The sequence below is a fragment of the Prinia subflava genome, chromosome Z (genome assembly GCF_021018805.1).
Source record: "Prinia subflava isolate CZ2003 ecotype Zambia chromosome Z, Cam_Psub_1.2, whole genome shotgun sequence".
Lineage (NCBI taxonomy): Eukaryota > Metazoa > Chordata > Aves > Passeriformes > Cisticolidae > Prinia > Prinia subflava.
Window position 1 is genome coordinate 51,385,943 of NC_086283.1, and position 12,736 is coordinate 51,398,678.

General features: G+C 38.2%; 1 protein-coding gene across 1 annotated transcript in view; it reads right to left on the reverse strand.

Moving 5' to 3' along the window:
* PTCH1 (patched 1) overlaps positions 1 to 12,736 on the reverse strand; it is a 68,335-nt gene that overhangs the window by 31,971 nt on the left and 23,628 nt on the right. Inside the window, exons 3-12 of the mRNA XM_063422416.1 lie at positions 11,518 to 11,707; positions 10,126 to 10,195; positions 9,922 to 10,013; positions 8,300 to 8,498; positions 7,540 to 7,661; positions 6,137 to 6,284; positions 5,184 to 5,315; positions 4,719 to 4,874; positions 4,023 to 4,121; positions 2,892 to 3,017 (exon numbers count right to left, since the gene is read on the reverse strand). Coding sequence (XP_063278486.1) covers positions 2,892 to 3,017; positions 4,023 to 4,121; positions 4,719 to 4,874; positions 5,184 to 5,315; positions 6,137 to 6,284; positions 7,540 to 7,661; positions 8,300 to 8,498; positions 9,922 to 10,013; positions 10,126 to 10,195; positions 11,518 to 11,707 — 1,334 coding nt within the window. The remainder of the gene's footprint in view (positions 1 to 2,891; positions 3,018 to 4,022; positions 4,122 to 4,718; positions 4,875 to 5,183; positions 5,316 to 6,136; positions 6,285 to 7,539; positions 7,662 to 8,299; positions 8,499 to 9,921; positions 10,014 to 10,125; positions 10,196 to 11,517; positions 11,708 to 12,736) is intronic.

The following is a 12,736-nucleotide window of genomic DNA, read 5'->3' on the forward strand; positions in this document are numbered from 1 at the left end:
AAAATTATGGAAAGGTTGACAAATTACCTTGTCATGTCTTAAGAAAAGTGAATGAAGAACAAAACAAGATCAAGAGAAATCCCTCTTTTTAAGACCCTCTGTTAAAAATTCACTGTCTAGATGAGAAGATGGTAGTATCTGTGAAAAGTAAATGCAGCAGTATTTTATTGCTTTTTAAATTTTTCTAGGAAACCAAAGACAGCAAGGACTTCTTGTTTAAACAAGTCTGAGTAAGAGGGAGAGAGAGGAAGGAGACTGAAAATGAAGAAATCCATACATAAATACAGACCACCCACCAAAACTACCATGGTTCTCCGATTCCACCTATCACCTAATTTTAAGTATCACCTAATTTTGATTTTACCAGGTGAAGCTAAGCAAAGCAACTAATAGATATTCCTTTCTAACAACAAAGGATTTCAATTTAGTCGTTGCTAAATTATAAGTGCATCAGTCATATATGTAGCTCTGACATCAGTGAATACCCAGTATAAGTCTCCCACTGCTCCTTCTTTGCACGTGTCACCTCTTATATACATATATGGGGCTACCACGTTCTAGCAAAGACAAATTACCAAGTGAGAGAAGTTTGAGCAATTCAAACCCTAATTTCTGAACACTCATGTGGGTTCCTACACAAGTTCCATACTAATCACTGCCTTATAAAAGACTTTGATGTTTTTATTCTGACTAATGTCAACATGTTCATACAGTAATATAATGTGTTGAAATCTCACTGGAACGCTTTTGTTTGTCATTTTGCTATGCAGACTGTATTTTAAACTTTTAGTGACTCAGTCTGTAGCATGGCAGTAAGCAAAAATAAATTGCTTTAGGAAGGGCATAGATAAGTTAACTGATTACAGTATCAATTACAGCTGTTGTCTCCACATATGTTCCAAAGGCAACTTGTCACATTCTGATGTTGCAGAATGAAAATGAGAAAAAAAATTAGCAAAATTTGATCAGATGAGAGAGAATTAATATTGGTAGCTCACACTCAACAGCTCAGCAGTGTGATTACAACAAAAGGGCCCACTTGTGTTGAACACTTCTTTATGAAATGCATTTAGGCTGATGTGACTTCTGTAAAACAGGTACTACAGAGTCTGATGACCTCCAGTATCCTGTTAGCTGCTAAAGGTACCTGTTAAATGTTTGAAAGATTTACAAGGCCACAGACTTAGGAGACATAAATAACTTCTTCCAGTGGAAGAAGTAATATACTACCAAATGTATTTCACACATCTAGCTTAGTCTTTACCATGCAAACCTCATGAGGTTCAGCAAAGCCAAGTGCATGGTCTTGCACCTATACCTGACACCTGGCATCAGCACAAGCTGGAGGACCAAGATCAAGAGCAGCCCTGTGAGAAGGGCTTGGGGTGTTGCTGGGTGAGAGGCTGGACATGACCCAGCCATGGGCACTCCCAGCCCAGAAAGCCAAACGTGTCCTGGCTGCATCCAGAGCAGCGTGGGCAGCAGAGGAGGGAGGGGATTCTGCCCCACACCTGGAACCCTGCACTCAGCTCTGGGCTCCCAGCAAAGGAAGGACTTGGAACTGTTGAGGCGAGTCCAGAGGGTCACAAAGGTGATTAGAGGGGTGGAACCTCTCCTGTGATAAAAGCCTCAGAGAATTTGGATTGCTCAGCCTGGAGAAATTTCTGGGGGACTTTACAGCAGCCTCCCGGTACCTAAAGGGGGGGGTACAGGGAAGCTAGAGAGGGGCTTTTCACAAGGCTGTGTAGTGACAAAACAAGGGGAATGACTTTAAACTGAAAGAGGGTAGATTTAGGCTACATACAAGAAAGAAGTGGTTTTTAAAATTTGGGTAGGAAACAGTAGAACAAGTTACCCAGAGAAGTTTAATTGAAGATGTCCCTGATCAGGGGCTAGGGGACAGGGTAGGACTAGATATCTTTCAAAAGGTCTGTTACAACTCAAGCTATTCTGTGCATCTATAAAACAAAGCAATTCACTATCACATGATCTGTAAGAAGAGACATCTAGGTTTTTCTAAAAACTGCTGACATTCAAGACTAAATATCTAGGTTTAGTTGCCACAAGCAACTGCTAAATGATAAAGAAAACCAATGAGGCCTTTACATTCTCTTATTATTCACTGCCTGATTCCCTATTGAGAAGGAAATGTAAACAAATTATTAATGCTTATTAGTAACATAACTGCAATCACAAACAGTTTACCAGTTTACAATTTAATGCAGGCATACTTAAATCTCTGAGAACTGCAGTAATTGCCATATGTATTAGGAAAAATTGCAGCCCTGCTTCCTCTGGATAGCCAAGGGCTCAATGGGAATAAAATACAGCAGAGAATCAGCCTAGAGAAGAAAAAACTACTGAAATAGTACAGTACTCTATAGTGCTATAAATTGCTTGTGTCAGGGGAGAAACTCCCAAAGCTTTCTTCAGTCTTCACTTTTAGAAGAAATCCTTCTCCAATATCATAAGTATTTCATATTTCCGAAGGTATGTTATCAAAAAGACAGAGAAAGGGAGAGCAAGTGATGCATGGTTCAGTACATAAAATTCACATTTTCTCTCTAACCATCTGAAACACTAAATTCTTGGCATTTTCTCCAAGTTTGCTAGAATTACTGGGAATAAGGCATAAAAAGTGCTGCAGTATTTTTTAAAATTACAAATGCATCTGTACTGCTGTCATTACACTTGTAGTTTTTAAGAGCAGCAAACTGGACTGAATGAAAGGATTAAATTGCTGCTGAGGAACATTACAGTACGCACTATACCACAGCCTACTCCTCTTAACTTTAGAACACAAATCCTTCTGGAAACCTGTTTCTTCTTAGATACATATAGCTCGGGTTTTGCATTCAATCCAGACCTAACAAAGTAGGATATAAACTTACCTGGAGTGAAAATGCTCTCAAAGCTGGAATAGGAATTAAGGCAGCCATAAAGAAAGCAGTAACATTGCTGATAGATGTAAGGGCCACACTTGCTCCTGTTCGCTTCAGACATTCACCTGTTCTGTCCTGCAAAACAAACAAGGTATCTTAAAAGCCAAGCAAATACGGTGGTGTCCTGCAAATGAAGAGGTCATGCTGCAGATGTAACACAGCAGCAGAGAAAAATTGTTACTATTAAATTCCAAATATAAATTTGCATTTGAGAGTATGTGAGAAAACGATATAATAATTTTACTGTTCAGTAGGAACACAGATGAAGCACTCAAGTTTTTTGAGGGTAGAAATCAAGATTAGAGTTGATTCTAGCTTCAGAACACAAAACTAAATTGGTACTAACAATATATCAAATAAATTTGCAGTTGAGAAGGATTTAATTTTTACCGGTAGAACCCTTGGTGTTCTCGTTTTTCAGACAAAATAAAAAATGTACTAACAGCATAAAGACATAACATAGCTACACATCTTGAAAAAATATGTAACAAAACAAACAAAAAGAACACCACCAAGTCTAGGGACCACACACAAAACCCACCAAGAAATCAAGATAAACACATGACCCTTTCGCAACCCAAGGAGCTATTATGAAGCAGACAGAGATTATACAAAACAATATCAGTAAATATACACTAGTTTTAAATGGGATGCACTTCGGATGTGAAACTTTGGACTAAGACTAAAAAGACTAATAAAAGTAAAGGATCATAAAAGTGATGACAACTTAGACTTCCTATCAGTTATACGTTATGCTTTGAAATGTCATGGTTGATTATAAACTTCAGAAAATAAAAACAAGATAAAAATACAGAAAATAACTCAATTTTAGGGCCATAACAAATAAGTAAAGGTAACTGTCTTCCCTCTCTTTTCCCCTTATCTCTTGTGTGTTTTTTTATTAAAATCATTTTATTTAACTGTCAAGATTTCTATTTGAGTTTGTTCCTAAATTTGCATTAACTCGCACTGAAATTTTTGGCAGAATAAAAAACTTCCGCTGATTAATTCTGGATATGATTATCTGTTCCAATATGAAACTTTGTTTTATTTTCCCACAGATCTCCATTTTGTCATTACCTCAAACGGAATTCTCTTATTCTGTCCCGTTTCACTAAATGCATGTGCCAGAAGGAAAACATCATCTACACCAACTCCAAGAGCAAGAAAAGGCAAAACCTGGGCAAAGAAACAAAACAAAACCCAAATAGGCTGTGTTATGATCTGTCATTAGATAGCTAATTAAAGCAACTTTTACATTACACTCTACACAAATCCAAGGGTAAAATGAAAATGGAAAGGATGCAATACTGATATTAACTTTTATTCTGGAATATTGCTGAGAGTCTTAAAATATACCATTTACAGGTACAAATTCTCATCAGAAGTAATTCAAGTTTTAGATAGACAAATATCTGGTAATAATTCAAGTTACATTCAAAATATTTTCAGAATCTGAACCTCCTAGTATATTCATATGTAAAAATATATCTGCGAGTCCTTGAGTACTTAAGGATGCCTCCATTTGTATTGGGACACAGAAAACCAAACAACACAGAATTATACAGACTACATAATACCTGTTTTTTCTTCACTATCACTTGGCAGCACGATAATTTAATTTATCACAGCATAAGTTATGAAATAGGAAGATGGCACAAGTGAAAATCTAGAGCCAAAATATTTTTTAAGCATTTTATTTCTCAAAAATTCACTTGTGTTCATTAATTAACAGAGTACTTGCAATTTAACAGCAGACTTGTGTCTTCTAAATACCTGAGTTGTGGCAGCATTAAAGGAAATTCCAATCAATGAGCACAGGCCCAATCCTGCAGCTACAGAGAGTGCAACCAACAAGACTCCTGCCAGCCCCACAGCACCCTGAGACTTGGCACAGTCCCACCGCAGCATCGTCAAACAGGCATAGGCAAGCTAAGGAGAGGAGCAGGGAGGGGAGTTTAGAGGGGGGGAAAAACCAAAATATTAGAACAGATCCTTCTCTAACAGCTGTCTCTCCCCACCCACCCATAGATCCTTACACAGTTTTCAATCAGAACAGAAATGTCACAGAGCTTACAAAATGGAACAGGTGAGAAGCCTGAGGTAAAGTTTACAAACTGTAGTTGTAGTTTTTGTTTTAAATATTTGTAGGATACTCTGTACTTCTAACTGGTAACAATACAGTATATTTTTAAGCCTTGCACTACTACCAAAGAAAATTAAATAGATTTATTTTATTACCATTAGTAAGTAGCCACTAGCTACTCGGATAGCACTGACATCAGAAAATGACTTCAAGATGTCATCCAGGGTGGTCGTAGTAAAGGAAAGCACCTTCTGAGTAGAGTTTTGTGCAACGCTCTGATGAACAACCTATGAAAAGAAAAATAAAACTTCGTGTGAATAAAGAATTTTTCCTTTTATTTTAGTCATTTAGTCAAAAAAAGCCATTACCATCTTCTACAGCACCCATCTGAAATCAAATCCTTTTGCCTTAATGTTCCTGCTAAAGTCTGTGCTCTCCTCAGACATTACTCTGATGCAACACAAGTGTGTTTTGTGATTTTTTTTCTGGCAACTTGCTGATTATGAGACAGAATTTGCACCCTTCAGGAAAGCCTACTGCCCAGCTCATTACAAACACTTAACTTGAACCCCTTCCTGTAACTCCACAACGCAGTACCAGCTCTGCATTTAACCCCAGGCCAGCCATCACTTTGCCCCTCCCTGCCTGGCCACTTGCAGAGGTCAGAAACAGCGCAGTGCAGGGCAGGGTTTGGGACACAGAGGGCAGGCGTTGTCACACAGCCTCCCCACCTGGGCTGCTGCTGCCATGGCTGGCTAATGTTTTCCAGACACCTTTAGAATAACCCCGCCAACCAAAAGCTTTTAAATTCCAGATAGCTCTTCGGTTTCTTCTCAGCCCCAGCTAAGCAAAATAGTTCCAGGCAGCAAAAAGTAAAACCTTCATGGCTCTTCATATGGGAATAACCAAGCAGCTCCTTACTGGAAAAAACAAAACAAAACAAAAAAGCAACCAACAAACCCCCAAAGAAACCCTTCAAAAAGGGGAGGCAATGCCTCAGTTCTGGTTTAAGCATCTTCCTTAAGGAAATACTGAAAAAACTGTGACAGAAGGCAGTGGATCTTAGTAGGACTTTATAGTACATTATCCAAGTTATTTTTAATTTTACCTCAACATACATCCTCTGCCAGGCTTCCAGAATTGCTGCTGCCTTGTCCTCATTCCAATTGATATGTGAAACATATTCATACCCTTTGAAATGCTCATACATTTGCTTAGGGGTCATTAACTGAAACATGGTTTGCAAAGCCTTTGCACTGTGACATGGAGAGAAAAGAGAGGAGAAAGAGGCAAAAACTGAGCATTTGCAGGAAAATATTTTCATGGCATGAAGTCCCAAATGCAATTCTAACAGGAGCCTGCTTGAGTTCTTGATTTTATAGGGCACATGCTTGTATTAAAATTGAACAGAGTATAATTATTCTACTGTGTATCTGGTGCAGCTGTACTGTTCCATGCAAGTGTTGAGGCTAAATCTGTTTTCACTGAAGCTAATAAGAGTTTTGACATTATTTTCAGTGGGATTAGTTTCAGGAGAAAAGAATATAACCCTCCAAATCTGTTATAAAGATCATACTTGATAAGACAGATTGCTGTGAGGATGCCACAGGAACAGTTATTTCTATGAGGTCTTGTAAATGCTAGCAAAATGTCATTTGAAGACCTTGGTCTTTTTCATCCCTTGGAGAGAAGTGGTAGATTAAACTCCTCATGCCTGATAAGCTGTGTGGAGTATACAAAGGCAATCCATCCTGAATTTCAACAGTATGCAACTCCACCCAACAATTTCAGAAGCTCTTATTAACTAGAAGGAACCATTCTCTTTTTCAATAGAATTGCCTTACTTGGCTCCTTCTTGAGAGACTTACCAATGTATTGTGTGAATGTTATTAAGGTTAAAAGTTCTCTGGAAAAATTATGCTTCATTTTGTTTAGTATTTTTCAGAACAGTAAATTACACAATTTTATTTCCCCACTAGAGTCCGGTGTTCTATGTCTTCGTTCAGAAGTCTAAAACAAAGGGTTTGAGTTTGTTTTACTACTCAAAGCTGTTGACAATACAGGGACATGAAAACAGATCATTCCCTACATTGACCCTGAATAAAACATTCAGTAGATATTTTGGAATTCTGAGAGAAGTGAAATGAGTGACTACATTACTTACAGAATTTTTTTCCTCTTTCCTTTGATCATATTCCAAAATGTGATCAAAGGTGTTCAGTGCTTTACACACTGTTCAATGCTTTATACATATATTCTAAACAACAAAGCTGCTAGTAAAAAGCTTTCTTTCTGAGTGACATACACCATTCTGAGGTTAGAAGCAGGAAATGATGATACCGCCTTAAGTTTAAACAACCAAAGCATTCTTTTTAAATTCTGTTCTCTTGTGATGTGTCACCCTAAAGCGAAATTTATAATTCACATGAAGGGCAATAGAATTAGCATCATCCTCCTACTGTGGCCCAAAAAATGAAATGAAAACTGACATTTTCTTTAAATTGCTTTTACCTGACAAGTTTACCAGAACTGTTCTTGACTGTACCACCTATAATCAGCTCCTCCTGCCAATGCATGTATTTTCTTGATAGTCCATAGCATCCACCACTCAAAACAAGGGCTACATCAAGAGGCTAGAAAAAGTTATAAAGAAGCAGTTAATAGGTTTCATGACTTTGGGCAAATTCATACCTGAATTCAGCATCCAGTGAACTAGAATCATGGATGTTAAAGACCATCTGGGTAGTCTACTAGAAGAAAGGCATTGAACAAATCAAGTTAAGAAATCACCCAGATGCATGTTGATCACATGATAATTTCTCCAAGTCGGATGTGACTGATAAAGGGATATTCAAGGCCCATGATTTCAAATTCATCATGAAAATCAACAAAACTGGTGCTACTTGAGGAAAGGCTTTTCTGCATGGCATAGGGGTGCAGCAGCAGCTGTGTTCCAGCAGTGGCTATTGTCTGCCTGAGGCACCAGTTTGCTGAATTGCCACATCACCGCAGTACCACAGCCACAGCTGACAACTGTACTTTCACTCTAAATGAACAGGATTAAGCATTGCATCACACAACGAGGCAAAATCCATGACCATGAGCTAACAGCGGGTAACAGGAACAGAAAAATGACATCATGCAAGAACACAAACTATATATTGCTTGGAAGAAAATGGTACTTTCTTCTATTCTGTTTGACCTTCCCCCCCAACCTTCCCCACCCCCCAGCCTCCCTTGAAAAGACATGCACAAGGACAAGCAAACTTACTTTGGTGGAATTTTTATTGGGAGCTGTGATTGGGCAATCGGGATCAGCAGGATTCAGGCAGGGTCGATCCATATAACCATGACCAACCTCTGCTTTATTCAGCATTTCTTCCCAGCTCTCCACTTGGTAGTTTATTTTCTTTAACTCTTCCAAGAATTCTAAGGGGTCAAAGTTGATCCACTGCAAAGGAGGCTTCCCTCTGCAAGAGCAACCAGGAGAAAAAGACACATAGAAAAAAGACAAAAGAAGTTCTGAAATAAACATATTTTAAAATTCATATTTGAACAAATAACTGAGTTATTTTCTGCTACAAGTTAAAACTTTTTCTGGTAAGGCTGTTTCATAAAATGAAAGGCATGTTTTAGTAAGATTTGTTTATGTACTTTTTTAACAGCTCAGTTGAAACTTCAACAAATATACTTGGTTCTTACAAAGTTATCTTATAAAACTGATTAAAAATACTTTCACTTACAAAAAAGCAAGCCAAATTATCAAGTACCTAAATAACAAAAAAGCAGCCAACTGCTGCTTCAAAGAAGTAGGGGGGAGGGGAGAGGGACAGAAGAGAGGGGGCTGACAAGAAGAAAGACTTTCTCATAGTATCAGATTACTTCTTGCTAGCCTAATAATCATCTTGCAAATGTAATCAATCAATATAACTGATCTTTGTTTATCTGTAACAATACTGTGCTCCTTCAAATGCCCTGGCAGCTTGACTATCAACCATCAAGCCTTCCTGCTACCATGGCTGTCACCACTATCACTGTCACGTCTCCCACCCCCCACTTCTGAATTTGTGATGTTGACAGACCAGAAAGGCTTTTGACTGCCTTATTCTGTGGTTCAAACCACACTGTATCTGCTTAACCAGGCTTAAGTCATTATTCTGAGTCTCCCAACCAGAAAACACAAACCCCCTTATTTCCCCATCTAAAACTGTACACTAAAGGTTAGGAGATGGCCATTGCAAATTGCTTTTGCAGAGACATGCAAACCAGGACAGAAACAATAACTCAAATGCTAACTCTTGCATAATTAACAGAAAATGCCTGCACAGATTAACAATTAACTCTTTAAAGAATTCAGGGCATCTAATATCACACTTGTAAACTGTGAGAAACCACCCATAAAAGATACTATGTGGTTTCTTTAACCGTCTCTGAAGCAAAGGATTTGTTCTTTATTCCTCAGCAAAACTTGAGAATTAACCCAAGACATTTTCTTAGGTCTAAAATTCCCAGCCAACCAATGTTTTTTGTATTTCATGGGGGGGAAAAAATCCACCAGAAACAACTTTGTTCCAGGGGGAAAAAATAGCAAGGCATAAATTCTTAAGACTTCAATTCAGAATTTACATTTTAATTTGCATGCTAGCAGCACACGAAAAGTAACGGAGGATTTAAACTGAAGTTTACAAATAATCTGATAGAAACAGATAAACCTTGTGTTAAATTTAAAAAAAAATCCATGTGTATTTTTTATGCAGAGACACTACACTTTATATTTTATTTTTCCTGTTAAGTCTGAATCTGAATAAACAATGGAAATGCAACTGAAAAGCTGCACACAGTCATACAATTAAAAACAGTCAGACCAGAAAGTTATTAAAAAAAAATCCTTACAATAGATAGGCAGTTCCTGATTGTAGCTTTGCTCCCTCCCAGAAGCAGTCCAAAGGAGTGATAATTAAGCAAGGATAAAGATATTCTATGATCTGTCAAAATAAGAAAGAGGAAAAACACAGTCAAACTAGAATATAATGAAAGCAGCACAAGCTGAATCAATTAAATACACAGACCTTGTAATTAAACGTCTGCTACACATACCTGGTCCATGTAACCTGCTTCTGTGATGAGTTCTCCTGATTTGTAACACAAATGTTCCAATTTCCACTGTCTGTAAGAAATATGAAGGACAAATATTTTCTTCTTGCACAGTTACTGATAAGTTATTTTGAAAATATAACAGACATTTAAAACTGTGACTCATATACACACACTGGCCTCAAGCAGCAAAACATTGAGTAAGGCAAACGTAATTAAAAATAGATATAGTAGACCTCATCAAAAAAAAGTGCCTTTCTTTCTGTCATTATGAATTAGACCTTTATTTCAGTCCTTTCCATATTCTTTGTAAAACTCACTCAAAATAAGGGAGGTGCTTTTGTATGTACAGGCTAGTCAACACATGTTAATGGGACAAAAATACATTTTATATTTTTGTCAGTCTCATTTATATGAGACTGCTTGTGACTTAAGGTATTACTTAGTGACATCAGTAAGAGAAAAGGCACCTCCTGCTCAGAGGAGTCAAATATATCCAGCTGACCAAGTCACGCAGAAGAAAATGAACCATTAAAAGTCCTGCCTTCCTATTTCAGCTGCATTGCAACTTCCACTACCATGGATTCTAATGCCTTAAGACAGCACAGGAGCTGAGTAAAAGATAATTGAAGCCTTAGCAGTAGCTCATGGAGGAACCAGCTGGGTGTGCTGAAAAGATCTGCTGAAAGACAGAGAGCTTTGTGCCTCACAGGCAGGACTCCGAGGCACATCACTGTGTAAGTAGTAACTCTGGAAGAACCATTTTTCAGGGAGACATCCTAGCACCACGTTGGTACCTTCCTGAGGTGCACAATTATTATTTTTCTGTTGGACAACACACAACTGCCAGCTATCAGTATGGGGCCACAGACATTCTTTAAGACATACTCTGTTGTCTATGTCATTAAACAGCTCTTATTCCACATGGTGACATTTCTAACACATCTGCCTTTCCCTTTATAGCCAAACTATTGGAAGAACACTAGACTGTGCTACTGTTCACAGCTATTATGTACCTCATTATGATTACAGCAAATGAATTCATCTCTAATATGAAAGGTTTTTTTCAATGTTAGGAATCTTATCTGTAAGTTTCTATGTTTAAGACCACAGACTTCATTCCTTTACCTAAAGAAATGCCTCACAGCATGCCTCACATGGGTACTCTCTCAGAATCTCTTCCAACACCACTTACCCCCTCTTACTTGTTAAATGCTAATTTATCACTGCTATCATGCAGTGTCAAGCTATCAGAAAGCAGTGACACTCAAATCAAAACACAGCCCTAAGGGGCAGGCTAAGAAGTGCTAACCATTTAAAAACACACTGAGGAAAGCACACATCCATTTTTCATCTGCTGCCTATGATCAAGAACATTTTTGATTTTGCCCTCACCTGTTGTACATATAGACATGTACTCTGCTGGCCTGAAGCGCAGACTCAAGGTGCTGTCGGAGTGCTTCTGTTGTTAGTACATTAGCACCATCTTCCTGTGGAGTCTGGATCATGAGCTGGGGGTTGAACATGGCCTCTTCTCCAATCTTCTGCCGTGTGTAATTTAACTCCCGACTCACTCGTCCACCAACTGATGGATAAATATTAAGCACTTTGTATTAGCCAGTACCTGCTTATTCTGCATTCTCTTGATGAGCACTGTCCAGTCAGAAATCCCTGACTGTGTGCAGGGCCTATTCTTCCTCAAACTGATCACAGTGTAACTCTAAAACTAAGAACAGCTTTTAGTATCTCTGAAAAAAACCCCAACACATTCCTCTTTACCATACCTTTACTGCTACTGCACTGAAACATTGATGCATAAACTGTAGCCTCTGTTTTTTCTCCATTATAACCAATATCCCATGTGTAAAAATCAAAAAAGAGGAAGAAAAAAGGAAAAAACTTTACCTGGCAGACCAGAAGAAATACTATGTTACAATTTCTTACACTTGTATAAACAGTCTGCTCCAAAAGCACATTTCAGAATAAATGGCTTTAATTTACACTCTTCTACTAAATAATTTGGCAAAGATAGGAGGCAAATGTTTCCCTTTGGTTAAAAAAAGGAGAAGGATAAGAATAAGTGAGCAGAAGTATTTCTTTCAGCCTTAAATAAAAAAAGAAAAAATGCCAAGTTCATATAAAGATATGCAGTTTGAGTGTAGCAGAAAGGTCTGTCTATAGCTAATTTACCCAGTGTCTCAGTACCTGGCTTAACATGCTGTGATGCAGGAGATTGTTCATGTGCAACATCTGTTTCTAAACCCACATGAGCCAAACAGTGTGCTCCATATTAAAACATGGTGAGAAAAAAAAGGAAAAAAAGAAGGAAGAAAGAGGCAGAGGGAGACTGCGAGTCGACAGGCTCTAGAGGGAGCCACACACAGTTTGCCTTGCCAGAAAACATTGCATAAGAATGGAAAACTGTCTTCCCTTCTACAAAAACCCCAGTCAGCTAGAGTTCATATACTTTATGTAACCTCCCCTGTAGTGTCTCTAGCCAACCCATGTGGGAGGCAATGTTAATTAATTCAGCCTATTAGCTGAATCAAGACCACATCCAGATGAGGAGGACAAGAATGTAAATCCAAGCTACAGATCTGGTCTAATTTGTTAC